Source organism: Heliangelus exortis, chromosome 26 (genome assembly GCF_036169615.1).
Source record: "Heliangelus exortis chromosome 26, bHelExo1.hap1, whole genome shotgun sequence".
NCBI lineage: Eukaryota > Metazoa > Chordata > Aves > Apodiformes > Trochilidae > Heliangelus > Heliangelus exortis.
In genome coordinates, this window is record NC_092447.1 from 5,021,514 (window position 1) to 5,040,571 (window position 19,058).

The 19,058-nt window shown below is 44.6% G+C and overlaps 1 protein-coding gene and 2 long non-coding RNA genes across 10 annotated transcripts in view; 2 read left to right on the plus strand and 1 right to left on the minus strand.

Moving 5' to 3' along the window:
- Positions 1-1,405: 1,405 nt before the first annotated feature.
- Positions 1,406-9,001, minus strand: LOC139807727 (uncharacterized). Its single transcript, XR_011730658.1, has 2 exons — positions 8,876-9,001; positions 1,406-1,693 (listed from the first exon to the last, which is right to left on the minus strand). It is a non-coding gene; the product is annotated as an uncharacterized lncRNA (long non-coding RNA).
- On the plus strand, positions 4,837-8,600 carry LOC139807725 (uncharacterized). Of its 2 annotated transcripts, none has more exons than XR_011730656.1 (3): positions 4,837-5,004; positions 6,507-8,215; positions 8,433-8,600. It is a non-coding gene; the product is annotated as an uncharacterized lncRNA (long non-coding RNA). The 2 variants fall into 2 exon arrangements; XR_011730657.1 differs by having other exon boundaries at positions 6,507-7,243.
- A 229-nt stretch (positions 9,002-9,230) lies between the features above and the next one.
- Positions 9,231-19,058, plus strand: part of APLP2 (amyloid beta precursor like protein 2) — a 45,371-nt gene continuing 35,543 nt past the window's right edge. For 6 of the 7 annotated variants that reach the window (XM_071769263.1, XM_071769264.1, XM_071769265.1 and 3 more), the window contains exon 1: positions 9,250-9,405. In XM_071769263.1, the coding sequence (XP_071625364.1) occupies positions 9,325-9,405 (81 nt within the window). In that variant the 5' untranslated portion in view covers positions 9,250-9,324. Of the gene's footprint in view, positions 9,406-19,058 lie in introns of all 7 variants that reach the window. The other variant, XM_071769262.1, reaches the window with a different exon arrangement.

Sequence of the window (19,058 nt, forward strand, 5' to 3'; positions counted from 1 at the left end):
GAAATTTGCAGCTCAGAGCAGGGAATTCTGGCAGATTCTCTGCTGGGCTTCAGACAAATGACACAGGAGAAGGGATGCAGGTACTGGAGGCTTCAACAAAATGAAGTGTCACTCTGCTTCCCCACAAGCTTTTCTTGCACAAAGCAGAACCCCATTGTTTGGAGCTGCTCTCATTTTATTTTTTTTTTTTTTTCATCTTTCTTGCAGGAAATAATCCTCATTGCCAAAGCTCATGTGATGTTATTCAGGTGCTCACACGTTAGGAATTCCAAGTGTGCACCTGGGCAGCTCAACCCAAAACAGAGGTGTTTTGTTTGTTTTTTTTTATTTCAAAGCAGCAGATTTACACTGTCAGAGGGTTCTTTCAAACACAGTTCTGACAGTACTTAGCATTTCTCTGTTATTACAGAATTGTTCAGCTGTTGCTTTGAACTCTGGTGCCCTCAGCCTGCACACAGTGGAAAAATTCAGGATTTGCTCACCTGAGCATGAAGCTGCAGTTCACAATCAAATATTCTGCTGCAGTTCCTGCCCTGAGTGCTTCTGTGTCCTGGGGCAGGTTTGCTCTGCCTGAAATCCACAGGGACTCTTCTGGAGATTTGTTGCAAGGGTTCCAAAATCCATTTTTTATCTTTAAAACTTACACATTTTAGCAGTGGGAGCTCCAGTGAGATCTGGGCTTGAAGTTGTATCAAAGGATCCCAGAATTTAACCAGAAATGCTCTGAAATTTGCTGCTTAGTGAATTTGCTCTTAACAAGAAGGAACCACAGCAACAGCAAGGACATTTCTTAAAGCAAATTTGGAGTCATTTTGATCAACAGAGCCACTTCACACCCTTGTGGTCCTCCTTAAAAGGCTGTCATGAAATGTTTCCTCCTGTGTTCATGGTTGTAATAAATTCCTGAGCCTGGTTCTCTTCTACCCATTCCTCACCAATTCCCTGCAGCAGGAAGCCTGCTGGTAATGCCTGTTTTTTTTGTTTTTTTTTTAACCTTTTTTTCCTTTTTTGTTCCTTCCCACATTTGTCCCTTCCCACTTTCTCTTATAGTTGCTGAAAGTAGACAGAATATTTTACAGAATATCATTACATTTAACACAACAAAACCACATCAAAGGTGCAATTTAGCCCAATTCAGGATTTGTAGCACCTGCTGGGGGTTTCTCTCCTCCTGCAGTCTTTCACCAGGTTTTCTCTAGCAGCTGACATGTTGGTTGGGAACATAAATACAAAATAAAAAATGAATGAAAGAGCCCTGTGCTGTACAGAGCCCAGGCTTCTGTCACTGAGGAATACTCAATAGTGAATCACACAATTGTTGAAAAGCTGTTGGCGGGAGTCAAAGGCAGGAAAAAAAAAACCAAAAAACCTCTGGTATTTTTCCTTCCTTTACTTTCAAGAAACATTTTCACAATGCAAGAAACTTTAATGAAAAGAGCAGCTTATGTAGCCCTCAACTCATTCACTTCTTATTTTTCATTTCTGTAGTTGTTGGAGCCTTTTTTTGGGGGGGAAATTATTTCCTGCCCTGTGCCAGATGCTGTTTTCCTTCACAATGAAGTCATGGTGCTTTGTCAGTGATATCACAGTATTATCACAGCCCTTGTTGTGACTTCTCAAATTTAACATCCTCAAATAGGTTCTTTGTTGGCTGGATGGGGACTTTTAGATCTGGGGTTTGATTGAAGTCAGTCTGGAACCAAAAAAAAAAAAAAAAAAAAATTAGAGAACGGAGCCTGGAGGACTTGGCCAGCATGGAATTTGCAGAAAAACATGGGAACAAAGGAAGGGCAAAGTTTGAATATTTGATATATTCTGATCTGCAGAAGAAAAACCTGAAATAAAACTGGTGTAATTGGTTGGTTTTCAGGTTTTGAGATGCTGTAGGTATCTAATGCTGACCCTGCTGGATCAGCAGGTAGAGTTGGCCAGGGGGCACCTGGCTTGGGGTTCTAAAGCAAATAACAAACAAATAATTTCTCTTTTAATCACAGGGTGAGGCCCTTCTAAACTCAGAAAGTTTGCTGCTGCCTTTCAGAGATCTGATCTGGGGGTTTCAGACAGGTCTGACATGGGTTCATCCTTTGCTGGTTTAGTCAAGCTGGGTTTTGTGCCAGTGTCTGTGCTGAGGAAGGAATTCCTCAGCAGGGTCATGGAAAAGGTGGATTTTCCAGGAGAAAAAGGCAAACAGAAGGGGTCCAGTTGAGTTACTCAAGGCCTGATCTTACAGGGGGTGGAGCACACTGAATTTTCAGTGTGGATTAGAGCACTTCACAGCCCCCAGGTCCATGCAGGGCTGCAGCAGTCTGGCTGTGCACATGCATATGGATGGGTTTAAGCATTAATTGATCTAAGGACCTAATTATATATGCTCATTGCCCCTCCCCTTTAAAAGCAAACTGTTAGTTATGCAGGAGGAAGTAAGATGGAAGATATTCCTCTTGAAATTTGATTGAGAAGAGGGAGATGTTTATAATATCTGACAGAATATTGACATATTTAAATGTGCTGATCTATGAGATTTAAAAAAATAGAGGACATGGACAAATCTTCCTTTTGTTGTAGTCCACTGAGGCTGTACCAGGTAAGGTGGAGGAAAAATTTAGGCAAAAAGCAGTTTTGAGGAAAAGTGATAAAATGCAACTAACTGGAGATGTCTGGCTGCCCAAATCTGTATTCAGGTGGCAAATGTTACACTTACTGCCATGCTTTCTGAAGTATATTTTTGTATCATCATTTCCCATTTTAAATTCAGCTCTGAAATCCCAAAAGGGAATTAACTACCAGCCATTTGCATTTTAAAGGGAAAACTCAAACCTCAACAGAGTGCTCCACTTAAGACTCCTTTTATGTAACTTAGCCAATGAGCTGCATCCCTGTAGAGACCTTAGGGAGTCAACCAAATGACTGAGACAAGGCAGGAAAAGTCTTGGAAGAAGCTTTGCTGTTTGCTTCATAAAATGCAGAATATGCATTTTATGCAGAATATTTGAAGCTTTCCTGCAAAACACCCTGATTGTTGAGGGGAGAAAAACAGGACCTTCAACCTTTGGCAACCCCAGGTGGCCTGAGCTCAGGTTTTTTTTTTCTCTTTGTATGTCAGGACAAAAGAAGAGTTCAAAGAAAAAAAAAGAAAAGAAGAAAGGTGATTTTTAATTCATCCCTTGGCAAGACATGGGGAAAGACAATTGGAAAGTTACAAGGAGAAGTGATAAGGGGGTTGTTAAAAACTTCTGGGATTCAGTCTGTCTCAGGAAGGGGATGGAAGGGGCTCTTCTCTCCCTTAGGCCATGGGATGGAAGTTGTAGGAGATCCACTCCTTCCCTTGGAGACATGGGGAGTCATCCTCTACTCATATCCCAGTTCCTCCCAGCTGCCTCTTGCTTTCTTCAACTGAACCAGACTTCAAAAAAGGGCATTTCTTATCACCAGGAGAAATTCAGACTTCTTGCTGCCTTAGGAGCTTGCTGGCTGCAGAACTACTGCTGCTACTTCTCATTTTCTTGTGCTCCTTCAAAGAACTGGATGCTTCAAAGGCCACAGAAGATGAAGCCACCCTCTGAAATAAGTTCAGAAAGAGTACTCCAGAGCACTGTCTGTATTTGGAGCATTTGAAAACAAAAAATTACAGAGTGAGGTCTATAAATCTGAATTCCAGAACCCCACTGCTCTGGTGGCCAAGCTGCAGCCCCAGCACTCCCTTCTCTCCAGGGTGTGCACTGCAAGGAGCTAAAATAAATATCCCTGTGTTGACCTAAGAGGAAGGATTGGGAGTCAGGAGGTTTCTCATGGTGATTGTAACAGGAAATGGACCTTTCATGCTTATTTAAATATTGATGCAAACTACTATGAAATTAAAGTGAGGAAGGGAGGGGTTTTGGGGGAGTCAGTTGGCATGGAGGTGCCAGCATCATTCCCAAGCATCACCCAGCTGATGGAAAACCCCAGTTGCAGGGATGAAGCAGTTCCCAGGCTCAGACAGGACACGTGTCTCAGACATTTCCAAATCCCTGCTTGTCTGTTCCCATGCCATGAACACACCCTGGTGCTTGCAAACTGAGTAACTGCACAAACAAGGAGGGGGGGGACCAAAAGGTGAGTGCAGGGTGCCCTGGCAGAGCTTGTCAGCACAGGTTATTCCTCTGCCTGGTGGCACTGAATCACAGCTGAGTGCAGAGAATTTTCCTTGCTGAATTCCATCTGTCTGCAGAATCACAGCTTGGTGATTCTCTGGTTATTCAGCAGGACAAGTCTGGAGGTTTTGATATTTGGTGTTGTTCATTCCCATGGCATTTGTTAGGATGATTTGGTTTGCAACCCACCAGTGACTTCTGAATTGGATCTCTTTTGCTTGCCATTTTTATTTTAAATTTCAGGTTTCTTTTACAAGAAGGGGACAGAAATAAATGATGGGTGGAAAGAAGTTAAATTTGTTCCTCTTGAGCAGCCCTCCTGCATCAGTGCTTAATCCTTCCATTGTGTGAGATCATTCATCATCCTCCTGTAACACTTGACACACGCATTTGTAGGACACATTCAGATCTAATATAAAAGCCCCAATAATTCTGACTTCTGGGGAACTGCAGCTAATTATAACCTATTTGAATTTTCCTCTTTCATGAAAGACCTCTATAAAATTAACAACCTTTCACACTGCTGAAATGAGACTGACTGAGTGAGACTGGCAGGCAGACAAGGGGAGAGGAAAGAAACATTGTCCAAGGACAACAGGAGAAATCTCAGCCAATATCTGTGGAAAATATGCTCAGTTTTTGGTGGATTATTTTTAATTGTGGTTTGTTTTTTTCTCTTTAAGCTCTCATATGGCTTCAAGTGCACTGCTCAGCTTCTGGAAGCATGGATGGCTTGCTTTGCCACTCCTGCTCCTGCCATCTTCAGGGATAAAATGACAATTCCATCCAAAGGTGGCCTTGAAGGGATAAAAGAGGACAGGATGGCTTCAGCCTAGTGCAGGAGGAGACTACAAAGCAAGAGGATGAGAAGGTACTAAAATACTGCAATTCCTCCCTCCTGTGGGGTCTTGACTACCTGTGCCTTTAGTCTTGACTTTAGTTCTAGACCTCTGCCCCCCCTGGATTTTTGTTTAAAATCAGGTTCAGTGTTTGCTTTGAGAAAGCATCAGGGCATCCTTCTGCCTTGAGCTGCTGCCAGTGCCCAAAGCCTTGGATCCCTCTGGGGAGAGAAATTCAGCAGCATAAATATAACCACTCTGCACATTCTGGAATCTGATTCTCAGCTAAAAAAGGTGGCTGGGCTCTGTTCTATTTTTTTCATTTGGAAAGCCTAAATCTGAGTGTGGGCTCATTACTCTCTTGAATTATATATTAGAGGCAATTTCTTTTCCTGGATAGTGAATCCAACAGGCATGCAAACCTATTCCAGAAGTGATTGCTTTTATCTTGCAGACACTGCTTTTTTTCTTGGGTAGTCTTCCTCTCCAGATGAGATTGTTCAGTTCACTGGGATCATTGGTTTTGCTCTCCATCTAGCAAATGAAGTGTCATGGAAATAGCCCATTTTTTGGGATGCTCTGATCCATATGCAGTGTACTGAAGGAGAAGTGGCTTCCTGTAGCAGCCACACTCTGGTTGTAGCCTCAGGCATCCTTGACTGGTGTATTTTTCACTTCCCAACACATTGCCACCTTTTCTGTGCTGATGTGTTTCACCCAAAAACTGGGGTGCAAAGCTGCAAGAACCCCCAGACTTCCACAAAGGAACTTTGCAGCCAAATAGCTCCAATTCTAGAGCAGGCTGGCAACTTCCTGGTATTATTTTGGGGGGTTTTGGAGCATTATTATTTTCCAAAGGCACTTACTAGCTGGATGTTGGATAAAGTTTCAAGTTTTGCATTGCTTTTTGCCACTCATAAAGCTCTGTTTGTCCTGTGCTAAGCACAGTGGGGCTGGTGATGAGTTGCTGCAGATAATTCATGCAAGTTGGACATTGTATTTTTCTAGAAGTACCTTTTAGTCTTTCTTCTAATTCTGAATTTTGCCCAAATAAGCAGTTCTCTTTCCTCAGGCACACCAACTGCTGTATTTATGTTCAGAATTCAGTTTGCATTCTGCCTCCTAAACCCCAGGCTGACTCAGCTTTTACCTCTGCAACCTCTCCCCTGCACAAAGCTGTCAGAGAGAGCTTGGACAAATGAGATGATCTGCCATTTAAATCTTCAATCAAGTGTTTTTTTAATTAAAAGAGCTGCATAACATTACTGTTCACAGGGCAGATCAATTTTAGGCTTTCATTTGGGGAGATTGAGACTGGTGAGAGTATTCAAAGACTTTCAGACTTGTGTGAGCTCATTCTCCAGGAACTGGCAGGCTCTCAGCACACCAGTTGCTGCTCCCAGTGACTTAACTGGTCCCAGACACATTCCTTCCTGAGTTCTGTTTGCCCTTTTTATCAGCACTTTAACATTCCCCTTTTGGGCTGCATTTTTGCAATTGTAAATAGACTTTTTTTTTTTTTTGTTGTTTACAGGGCTGTGGTCCTGCAGGTGATAACTGAGCAGAGCTGCTCCCTTGAAATGTTTCCACAGAAGGTGAGGAGGAGATCCTCAGTGTTTCCTTAGTGGAAATGTTCTGGGAAAAGGCCACTAAAAGCCCTTTAGGGAATAAAATGGGAGCTGCCACCTGCCTAACAGGGCTTACAGAGGGAAAGGTGTTCTGGGGAATGCTGCAGCATTCATTCAAAGCAATCCTGTTGTCCCAGGCAACAGATAACTCCCAGGATTTTTCTCTGGAATACATCTACATGGTCAATTAACCAAGTGTCAGCAGACCTGCAGCAGCAGAACCTGCTGTTCCCTGGTGACAAGACTCATCTGAAAGCAGTTACCTCCCCAGCCTGGCCCTGCTCAAAGTCTTGGGTTATTTTCAGCTGCCAGAATCCCATTTCCATTTTGCTGGAATCTGTCTCCAATCTCCCTGCCCCAGGAATTCAGTTGCCCTTTGATGGAGCCCCGAGGAAAGAAGAAAGATCTGGTGGCTCAGTTTTTTCCTGGGGACATTTCCTAGGGGGGGTTGATCTCTCTATCAAGGGGAATATTTTAAGTTTTAATTTCTTGCTTGCTTTTTAGGTGGTGAACCAAGCCCTGATGGATCTGGTTGGCTTTTGAAGCTCCCTGATGGCAGGGTTTACACACTGGTGTATCTGCTGTGTAACTGGAGGGGAGAATGCAGCTGAGGTGCTGGGAGACTTCCCCAAAAATTCACCAGGTGGAAATTGCTTTTCAGGAGAAAGAGGAGAACATCAGGAAAAATACTGCACAGTCAGTCAGGTGTCTGCACTCAGGAAGGTGCAGCCCAAAAATCAATCCTTCAGACCCCCCAGATGAACAGTTTGGCAGCTTTTTCACCTCCCTCTAAATGTGTTATCTGACAGAGGGGTTGTGACTATTAAATATTAAAAGTATTAAAAGAAAAAAATATTAAAAATATTAATATTAAAAGTATTAAAAATATTAAAAGTATTAAAAATGTAAATATTAGAAGTGTATTAATAGATAGAGCACTTTAAATGCTCTATAAATCCAGCCTCAAATGAAAGCCTCTATCAAAAAGAGCTTGTACAGTTTGGCCTGGGAGAAAGAAAAACACCCCCTTTTTTTAAGAGAAAGGAAGAGCTTAACTTCCAGTGTTCTGTTACTTACTCGTGTTCATATCAAACAATAAAATATTTACATTTAAATGGATCCATTTTCAAGACACTTGTGCATTTCATTTTCCAACTGAATTTGGCCAAGCTGAAAATAAAAGGTTATATGCCAGAAGACTGCGGTAAAGGAGATTTAAGGGTTTAGAAATAATATAAAAAAGAGACTATAACAAGTGACTAGTGGACCAGTCAGTTGTTTTAATTAAAAATCAGGCTGCTTATTGATCTATGGTGCAGATTTACCCCCATCTACAGCATTTCAGTAATTTTCCCTGCAGCCATTTCAGAAAATAATGCTTGTAAGGGACACTCCAGAATATGGAAGTTGAGAATGGAAATGTTTTATAACTGTACAACATTTTGTACAAAAAAAAAATAATCTTTTTTCCTGTATTAAGCACCTTAGGTATTGTCACACAGAACTGGGAGGGAATGTGGAGAATTTACAGAATACACATTTTTTCTGACATCATTCTCATGGGTTTAGGGATTGTTACTGCTTAATAAAACCTCGTTAGTCTAAAATACATCAGGTAATGTTGGATTTTTAAAGGTTCTTATGTCTAAAAATGTTTTTGCCACTGAGACCACTGGGAGCTTCAGTGGTGGTCAAGGTGGGCACGGATTGGAGCCCATTCTCCTTGGGAAACAAAACATTTAAAAGGGACTAATAAATATTTAGCACCGATACTTGATAGTTCTGCTTGATCCTGAAGGACTAGATTTTTTTTTTACTATTGTTTTTTTAAGCAAAAGGGTGAAATTGCAGCAGCATGCATGACACTTGTAAAGCCAGGAACATGGGAGAATGCAGAATCTCTTCTTTGTACAGCCCGGTGAGCATTGCTGGCAAGACGAGACAATAATTATTGCCCAGTCACTGTCTTTTGAGTAAAAAAAATAATAAAATTTAAAAAATAGCACGAAGCAGCACAACTCTCTTGGATTTAATAACAAACCCAAAGGGCTCAGAGCCTGCGGGCAGCACCACGGCCCGAAGGTTTTCAGAAACGAGGGTCAGATATGGAAATGATTTTCTTTTAGAGTAGAAAACCTCAATGTTTTCTTTTTAAAGGAGGAAACGCCCTCATTTGCCTTTTACGACCCCAGGAGCCCCCTCCTCCCCGCGAGGAAGCGGCAACGAGGCCGGAGGGCCTTGAGTGCCCAGATTTCCCTGCAGCCCACGGCCATACCGCCTTCCGATGCAAAGAGACTGAAGTAGATGGTTAATTTCTTTCCAAAGAGTGGGGAAAAGTCCCCCGGGGGCCTCTCCCGTCCCCGCACTCCCCCCGGGCCCTTCCTCCGCCTCAGCCCCCGCCGCCATTTCCCGACGGGGCGGAGGAACGCGCTCGCGCACCCGGTGGGCGGGGCTTCGCGCCTTTCGCCGCCTCCTATTGGCTGTCGGCGAACAAAGTGGGCGTGGCTTACTCAAACGTCCCTCCCTTCTCGGGATGGGGGAAGGAGGGGTTTCCCTTAGCGGCGCGGCGATTGGCTGCCCTCCGGGGTGCTGCGCGGCGTCACCGCCGTTCTTCGCTCCGATTGGTCAGCGCCGGAGGGGAGGGGCGGGGCTTGGCGAGGCGGCTCCTGAAGGGGGAGCGCGGCCGCAGTCAGCGCTTGGGCGGCGGCGGTGGCGGTCGCTGCCATGGGCTCCGCTCTGCGCTTTCCCCTCCTGCTCCTCCTGGTGCTCTCCGGCCCCGCCGCCACGCTCGCCGGCTACATCGAGGTGAGTTAGAGGCTGGAGCTTCCCGCGGGTGGCTGCGGGAGCCACTCGGAGCCTCTTTTCTCCTCAGGAGGCGGGTGCGGCTTCCCCCCCACTCCCCTCCCTTCCTCCCCCTGGGGGCAGCCGGTACCGCCCGGTGGGGTGGAGGTTGCCGGGCATTGTCTGGCGGGCTCCGAGATGGGACTTTTCGCCATTTTACTCGGGAGTTTCCAAGCCTTCAAAAGGAGGGGGGTTGAGCTGTCGGGGCTGGGCGCGTTATCGGCGGGGTCAGCCCGAGGCCGGGCTGCGGAGATAAGAGAGGTTCTGGAAGGGTTTGTGAGGAGGTACCTGGGGCTCCTCCATCCCCTACCAGACCTTGGAATAGTGGGCGGGGAGGAGTTGGGGTGTTTTCCCCCCCCCCCCTTGGTCTTTTTCGTCGTTTTTTAACGAAAAAAAAAAAAAATTCCACGCAGACCCCGCGGGTCTCGTAATCGGGGCAGGGATCGCGTGGATTATTTCGCGGGGATGTGGGGGGTTTGGGGTGTTTTCTTGAGCAGTGACCTCTGCATTCTTGGCACAGGAGCAAGAGCTGGGAGCTTCAGATTGGTCTAGAAGCTTAGAAGAGTATTAAAGGGCAATTTGGTCGAGAAAAAAATAAATTGCCTCGGTTAAAGCCATCCGTTTGGTACTGTTACCTTCTCTTTCAGAGGGATGCTCTGGCCAAGTGTAAAGGGTGTGAATATAATAGAAAAATAGATTAGATACTGCAAGCCATATGGATATTTATATATATGTGCATGTATGAGCCTTCATTACATTGATAACTTCAGATCTGAAACCTAGAGATGGGTAATTCCAACTTTACCCCAGAAAACAGCAACTTGGTGTAATCCAGCTACCGAAACGAGATGGAAAGGGGAGGAAAAAAAATTCTTGTTGACTTAAAAACTTCCCACTAAGACCTTTTAGAGCAAAGTACACACCAAGCTTGAAACATGGCACACAAACAATAATCCACTCCTGGGCTGTGTCTGTCTGGGGGAGATTGTGGGCTATTTGGGGGATGGATGAAGAGGTTTGTGGCTTGGCTTGGTGGGGCAGTTTGAAGGGGAATTGAAGAAGGATTTAAAGAGCTTGGTGAAGCTCAAGAAAACAGCCCCAGAAAACAGCAACTTGGTGTAATCCAGCCACTGAACCGAGATGGAGAGGGGGGGAAAAAAATATTCTTGTCGGCTTAAAAATTTCCCACTAAAACCTTTTAGAGCAAAGTACAAACCAAGCTTGAAACACAAACAATAATCCACTCCTGGGCTGTGTCTGTCTGGGGGAGATTGTGGGCTATTTGGGGGATGGATGAAGAGGTTTGTGGCTTGGCTTGATGGGGCAGTTTGCAGGGGAATTGAAGAAGGATTTGAAGAGCTTGGTGAAGCAGAACATCCCCTTCAGTGCCATGCAAAAACCTGAAGCCCTGAGCTGGTGGTAATTGCTGACTGGCAATCGGCACAGCTCTTCATGATGCCTTGTGTGAAATCAGCCCAGTCAGGGACTTCAGCTGCTGTTGAGGAATTGTATTTCACCTGCTTTGGATCAGCCCTTCTCTTCAATTTCCATAAATCAATGGGAAGGTGGTGATGAACGGCTCTGGAAAAAAAAAAAGAAAAATGTGGGGAGGTTTTATCTTGCATGAAAGAGAACTTCAGACTCTGTAGGGTCTGGTTGATGCCAAGATGAGGTTATGTTGGCAAGATGATGGCAGGGGACAGGGTGGCCCTGTTAAACCTGAGCTCTGGCACCTGTTTGGAAGCTCTTCCAGCTGGAGGTCTCTTCCTCTGTCATAGCTGAGACAAATTGGGTGGCTCTGCACATCCCCTGCTGGAAGCTGCAGCAGTCTGGACATGTGCTCCAAAATGCCAAGTGGGGAAATCAATCTAGCTGTAATTTCATTCCAGAGCCTCGGAGAGTCCATGTGATGAAGCAGATCCCAGGATTTGCTGGTCACAGGGTTGGCAGAAGGTTTGGCAGGGAGGGGAGAGCAGCAGTGCTGCTCCTCAGCACCCCAGGAAAGAGCTGGCAGCTCCAGAGAGTGGGGGGGTTCTCCTTTTTCTTGGACAGGATTAAAACCTTTCTGCTTCGGGTCATTTTTCTGAGCCTGCTGGGGTTGGTTCCAGGGGTTTTGGGTTGGCTCCTGACCTGCAGCAGTCTGGTGCTGCCTGCCAGGAGCCTTGCTCAGGTGGGGTTATGTTAGTGCACCAGGCTCTCCTCAAGCTGCTCAGCATCCCTGCAGCACAATTCCCCTCCTCTGAACCCCTCCCAACCCCCTTCACCTGCTGACACCAAAAGCTGTTGATATTTTTAATTATTTTTACTGCCTTCTCCTCCATTGCCTTGGCTGGGGATGGGGCTGCAGCAGCTCTCCAGGTTTGTTGTTGTTGGGTTTTTTTGGTTGGTGTTTTTTTGTGTGTGTGTGTGTTTCTATTTTTTTTTTGTTGTGGGTTTTTTTTTTTTTAATTTTTAAATTTTTGCTGCCAGATTTTCCCAAGAACTGAATTTTGCTGCAGAGTTTAGGAAGCAGCAAGGTTCCTCCTCCTGGCTTTTCTGCTGTACTTGTTATGGATGCAGTGGGGTAATGTGATTAAAAAATATGCAAGGGATTGATTTTTTTTTTTAATTTTTTTTTTTTATTAATCAAGGCTCTGTTTGCAAGTGCAGTTAAGGAAAATGCATGGCAATGTCTGCAATGATTAGTTTAGTTGGACTGGCACGGTCCCATTAGGTGGATTTTCTTTCCCTTGATTATCTTAGCTACCGGTCCCTGTCCCTGGAGCACCCGGTAATCTTCTTATCGATTACAATTTGTTTTTCTTCGGTGCACAGAGGGAGTGGCAGATTTTTAAATTCTTGGGATGTGAAGCTCTGAGCAGGGCGTTCCCCAGGGCTTGGGGACAGTCGGTCGGTCTCCCTTTCAGATAACCTCCCATCTCAGATAACCTCTGACTGTCTCTCTTCCAAATGAATTTGAATAGAGGAGCTTAAAAGAAAATCGGTGATGCCCAGGAATTAATGTTTTTACTTGGAGAGAGAGCACTCTGTGGCCTAAGCTTGGGGCAGCTGCTTGGCTTTGCTCCTGAAGTCCCCCAGAACTTCGAACAGGACACTGATGCCAACTGGAAAAAGAAAAGAAATCGATTCTAATTTGGTCTCTCTTCCAATGCTAAACCACTTCTGCTGTGCCCTCAAGGCCTTTAAAGATGCAAAGTATCTTTTTTATCGCTTGACCTTTTTGTATAATCAAATCTCAGGCGATGCAGGCTCGATACTGCTTTGCTTTTTTTTTTTTTTAATTATGTTTGGTTTTAGTGGTCTTTTTCCAAAGCCATCTCCAATGCTTCTGTCTGTAACCTGTCTGTTTCCAATTACCAGGGTTTAGGGTGAGGAAAAAAAAAAAAAAGAAAACCAACCCCAGTGATTTGTTTGACATCAGAATTGTGTGTTTCACGTTGTTATTTTTGTGTTGTGTGCTCAAATTCTCGCTGACAAAAATACCCCCAGCCTTGTGCCATTTCTGCAGACCTTGGGGACTTGTAATTGCCTGCTGCATTGAACAAAGAACTCCACCTAGGGGAAATTTCCACTTCTCTGGTGAAGTCCTCACTAGAAACAGCTCAGTAAAATTCCAGCCTTGAGCTTGGGGCCTTCAGTTTGCTTTCAGTTCTGAAAACTCTGCTTCCAGTAAGTGTTAGGAAACAGACTGTCTGGGAAAAGGGATTCTCTCCAGTGCCTCGGGAAAGCTTCTACCCAGAGCAGAGATATGTGGGAGGAAATTGGGCAAATCAGATGGATATTGCAGTTTCTGCTGCCTTGTGGAATGCCAGAGGAAGGGAAACTGCTCTTTGGAGGAGGCCTTCAGCTCTCCTTGCTCCGTGTGAAATATTTATGGTCTCTCTCAATTAAGGCAGTAGTACCTCTGCTGGGGATCAAATGATTTTTCTTTTTGTTAATATCTTTGTTTCATTGCCTCAGAGTCCTTCAAAACCTGTTCTGCAGGTGGCTGGGGCTGGATGTGAGCTGGAGGAATACAGGCTGCTTCTTCAGAACCTTGTGGAGCAAGGAAGGATTGATGCAGCACCCTCTGTTCTCTGTACCACCTCTGCTTTTTTCCTCTGAGGGTTTGATTTGGAGGTTTATGGGTTTGATTGTTGAAACTGCAGAATTTCTGTAAATCATTTTAGCCCAAACCTTGTTCTTGGGTTGAAAAAGAGAAGTGCAGTGTCCCCAGCTATCTCTTTCCTGGTAGAGGCTTTACCTCAGTCTCCACACTTGGGCTCTTCCATCTCTTCTTGTTAGCTACTTGGCTTTTCTGGATTGAAATAATCCTCCCTTACATGCAGGAAAACTTTGGTGTCATTGATTTTTAGTGTAAGCACTCAGCACCTCTGAACCATCTTCTTAATCTAAGATGATGCTTGCTCTAACTGGAATGCTTCAAATATTTACAGTGGCCTGGATACCACTCTGGTGAGGTTTCTGGTTCAGAACTGGACTTGTACTGGAAGATTATCCCTTTTTTTTTTCCTCTGAAAATGTTGTCTGCAGCTGGAATGGGCATGCTTTGCCTTCTCTACAAGTTTGTCACAAGCAAATGACATCTTGTCATGGGCTTTACTTCCCAGTTTATCTTAAATGCAGTCTGGAGGGAGCTGCCACTCTACTAATTTTGTCATTTCCACTCCAGTATTTTAATTTTCAGCTTGTTGCTGTAGGTGCCAGGAAGTCTCAGGTCAGAGGAAGAAGTGAGCAGAGTAAATGTTGGGTTTCTCTGTGCTTCTAAAGCTTTACATTCCACCTGGAGGTGCATGATGGAGATTCTAATGTTCTGCAAATGGTGCTAAACTAATCTTTTTAGCAGTGAAACCCAGCTTGCTTGGCTTAATGTAGTCAGGTGTCCACCTGATCAGGAAAGCCCAGGGCTAAGCTGCTTACCAACACTTCATTTTGAGGCATTACACTGGGTGTTCTGTACATAGCTGGTGGGGAAAACAATGCCTGCATTATTTTTCAGATTGACCCCTAAGTGCATTAAATGTAATTATAAAGCTTTGTTGGTTTGTGCTGTCAACCAGGAGTGTGTTCTTGTAGAGATGTATCCCTTGGAGGCTTCCATTTGGGCTTATGGCTTTGGGTTCTGGGCTTTATTTCCATTTTCATGGAAATAAAATGGAAAATTTTCCATTTTCAAAGGGAAGGTCAAACATTCTTTGGGCTTCAGGAGGGGCAGAGCTGATGGATGCAGCATGGTCCAGCAATTAACATCTTTTAGCAGTAGTCTGGGGGGAATCTGAGGTTTTGAACTCCTGAAGGAATATCTGGCTGCAGAGTTTCAATCCCTCTTTGTGGGGCCTTTCTGGAGCTTCCTCCTCGGAAGCTGTGAAGGTTTTGGGGTTATTTCAGCTCCTGGGATGTCCTGCATGGGTGAGCAGTACATGAACCCCAGGGCCTGAGGTTGGCATTCTGGGCAGTGCCTGAGCTTCAGAGCTCCCAGAGGAGAGGAGATCAATAACTGGTTGGCTCAGGTGGCTTTCCTGGATTTGGAGGCTAACTGGAAATCATTAGGAGATGATGACTCGGAGCTCAAGCTTTTCAAGTCACCAAACAGGAAGGGCTTAAAAATTGCCAGTGTAATTTAGCTGCAGTCTGGAAAAGCAAAATAAATCAATACAGAACCAGCACAGAAGGTGGGAGCTGACTCTTCTCTCCTGGTTATCTCAGTAAAGGCTGGGAGGGGGGGGTTGGTGTCTCAGCTCTGGGGGAAGGCACTGAGTCACGGTGATGTGCACCATGCCTGATCCATGGCATCACAGGGGTGCAGCCTGGCTGAGAGCTGTGCTTCAGCACTCACATCCCAGGCTTTGGCTCAGTGACAGGGATGCATTTAAGTAATTTCCTCCAGTAAGCTTCTCTCTAACAAAATTACAACGGGCAAAAGTGTATTTTGATTCAGGTCAAGGACAGAGGAGCAGGCAGAAGCCCAGGGAGGTGGTTGGGCTGTGGTTCCTCCTTACTGTAACAGAAGGGTGATACTTAGTGAAGTTTCCATTTAAGAGAAGCTAATTAGCATCTCTACTGATGACTTCATGTTTAAATTAAGGTCTTTAACCTGGCAAGTTCCCTTAATCATCCAGGTCTTTCCTTCCAACAAACATTTGCTGCTTGGGTTTATATTCTCAAATATTTGAGATGTTCTGAGGTGTTGGTCAGGGGTTTGGGTTTTTGATTCTTGGAGCAGAGAGAGAGTTAACTCTCATGTAGCTGCTGTGTTTGGCCTCTTTAATCTGCCACCTCAAAGAGCTAAAATAGGTTGTGAGGAGACCTCAAAAATCATCTCTTGATGACTTTGTTGTTGCAAAAGATGAAACAGAGGTTTGGTAAACTCCTTGGGATTTTCCAGGGGTTGCCCTATGCTAACTTCAATCCCGAGATGCTTAAATCAAAAGCCAAACATTTGCATTTTTAATCTTTGGGCTTTTCTTGAAAGGCTCTTACGTTATTTTTAGCTCCAGCTCTCTGCCAAAAGCTTGCTTTTTTTTTTTTTTTCCTTTTTCCCCTTTTGTTTTGGATTTTTGGGCTGATGAATCCCACCAGTTACGATGTCATCGGCGTAGTGTGAAGCGACAGCAACAGAAAGAAAGAAAATTCTTGATACCATCTGTTCCAGTAAACATGATGTACTCAGGTTAGATTTCAAGCAGATTTGGATGGCACATTCCCAGCAGAAGCTGCTCTCTGCTTTGGATGGATGGCAACCTCCAGCATGAAGCTTTTACTCACCAGACTCTATGTGGTTTTGAACATGGCACGACCGGGTGCCAGGTTTAAGTTTAGAGGTTTGGTGGTGTTTTTTTTTTTAATTAGCACTTAATCTTTTCATATTGGGATTAGGATCTGAGAGGAAAAAAAAAAAAGGAATCTGTATGAATTAGTATAATTCACTAACAGCAGATGCAGGTTGCTTTCTGGATGCTGGTAGCCTCCCAATAATTGCATCCTGAAATAGAGGGGGACAGATTTGCTTTCATCTGCTAAGTAGATTCCTCTCAAAAGATTAAATGCAAAATGTTGATTCAAACCTGGAGCTGGAGTTCCCAGTGGGTATATTGGCGTTTCAACATCTTTCTCTGCATAATTTATCAAAGCCCTGGCTGAAGAAATTCAATTTGATGTCTGGTTCGTTTTACGCAACGAGATCACACGCGCCTCGAGAAGCCCTCAAGAATGAAACGGTGTCAGGATCCAGGCTAAGCACATTAGCCCCGTGTGAAGGGCTCCTCCACAGCTTCCTTTGCAAGTGCAGGGAATGTCAGTCCTCCTGGATGAATTTGAGCATTGCTGCCCCTCAGGAAAAAGCCAAACTGAGGAATTGTTGAGGGTGGAAGTTGTTGTGGAAACCGGTGATTACCCCTGAATGGAGCAGGATGCTCTCAGAGCCTCTTTGGACTCCTGGAATAAGATTAAGTGCCTCTAAGTAGTTTGAGTTGCAGGGTTTCAAATAACTGCTTCATTTTCAGTAGAGCCTTGTAGGCTCAGCATTGGAAACATCAAGCTGTGGAGAAGGTGTGTGTGGTTGGGTGGTTTTTTTGGTAGCCAGCCAAGAAAGTTGGACTGCTTGTGTTTGTGGTGTGTTGGTGTGCTACTCACCCTTCAGACACAAACATACACACTGCTGGGGACTTCCTGGGCAAGTGCCAGACCCCAGAAGAGGCTGAGTGAATTCTTGGGGTGGGTCACAGGATGAAGTTCAGGTGTTGGTGTGGGTGGGTGAAGCCTGAGCCTGGGATGGAGCATCATGTCCCAGCTAGGGAGACGTGCTGGGGGCTGGAAAAACAGGAAAAAAACCCCAACCACAGTGTCCCTGCCCATGTCACTCCTGATAAATGCTCTCTTGTTCCAATTGCATCAATACTTGCTCTGCAGCAAGGCTGGGCAGGCTGTGGATATTCTGTTTAGGGCATCAGCAGCTTTCTGGGAAGCAATTTCCCACTAACAAAGGCAGGAGATGAATGGCCGGCCAGAGCACAGGCTTGAGGCAGTGTAGGATTTTTTTTTTTTTTTTGCACTGCTCTGTCCCTGTGTTGGTCACAGCTTGATTTTATGGCCTGGATCACAGCTGGTGGCTTTGCTCAGGTCCTTCACCATCTGCCTGTCTGCTTTTCACCCATCTTTCTCTTGAATGCACCTACAAGAGTTGGTGAAAACGAACTCGCGCTGCCCATAAGAGCTGAAATAATTTATCTATGTTTAGATCCCCAGATACTGTGTTCTGCAGAAAGGAATCCTTTGTTTTAAATGCCTGCCTCTTGCTCCAGAAAGTCTTTGTTTCTCAGGTTGAAAAGGAGAAGGAAACATCAGCCAGCTGATCACCTTGAAGTCCTTTGGCCTTCTCTCGCTGTCCATTCTCTCAGCAACCTAACTTCAAGAAAGCAGTGAGCTGGATCCTGATGTAACAGGGCTGCTGAGATGGCAGGGAACCTGCTTTCAGAGAGAATTAAAAGGGAGATCTACAACCCAGACAAAAGGCATTTGGAAATTGAGGCTGAAATTCCTAGATCTGGATGGATTTGTTACGCTTGATTCTATTGAGCAAGCTTTTGCAACTCCCTTCACGTGGGAATTAGGGTGATGAGAAGAACACTTCTCAAATACAGCTGTATGGGAGGTTTTCCACAGAGCATCTATAGCATGTTAATTCCCTCTTTCATTGCAGGGCACTGACTAGAATGCATCATTGTGGTCCTTTTGTAACAGAAGCTGATGCATTTCAAGAGCATTACTGTTCTGAAATGGCCAGTGTCATACTTCCTAGTCCTGTGTGTGCCAGCAGCTAAACTGGTTTGCTCCAGAGAAGAATATTGTGAGGGTATCCACAAGACTTTAGGCTGCAAGCTAAAGAAGAGAAGTGAGGAGCACTGCTTTCTAAGAGTTGAAGTGCAGAAAAGAAGATGACTTGGTTTGCTTTGCTGCCTTTGCTTTCAATTTGGCTTTTCTTGTTCCCTTTTATTTGGCTTTCTTTTTTTTTTTTTTTTTTTTTTTTTTTTTTTTGGCAAAAAGTGGAGTCTTTATTCCCTCTTATCTAAGGGGCTGATAGCTTCCCTCACACTTCTGTGATTTAGTGCTCTCTGATTATTAAGTTGATTTTGATCACTGAGGGCATAACAAGCATTAAGCCATAGCTGGCAGTAGAATGGTGTCAAAGATGGGGTTAATGTGCATTTAGCTGTTTGTAGCTAAACTTTGTAGTTATCCCCCTGGTGTTTGGCTTGGAGAGCTGTTGTCACTTATATAGTTATTAAATTATTCTAAGAGGATGCTATTGACCTGCCTGTAACCTGCTTCTCCTGCTGGAACAGCAGGCTGGGAGATTTTTCCTGGTTTTAGCAGCTAGCTTTAAATACTCCAGATCGAGTACAGCAGAGATTTGTATTTTGTAATATCTGCTTGGAATGACTTCTGTGCTCTGTGCTATCTCCTCAAATGCATCTCTGAGCAGCATCCTCCTAACAGGATGAATCTACATCACATCTAGGATGACGTCCTTGGGTGATGAAGAGGATTAAAATAGTCATTAAGCTGCAAAATACACCACATGTCCTGTAAAGTACAAGATAAAGATCCAGACCAGAACA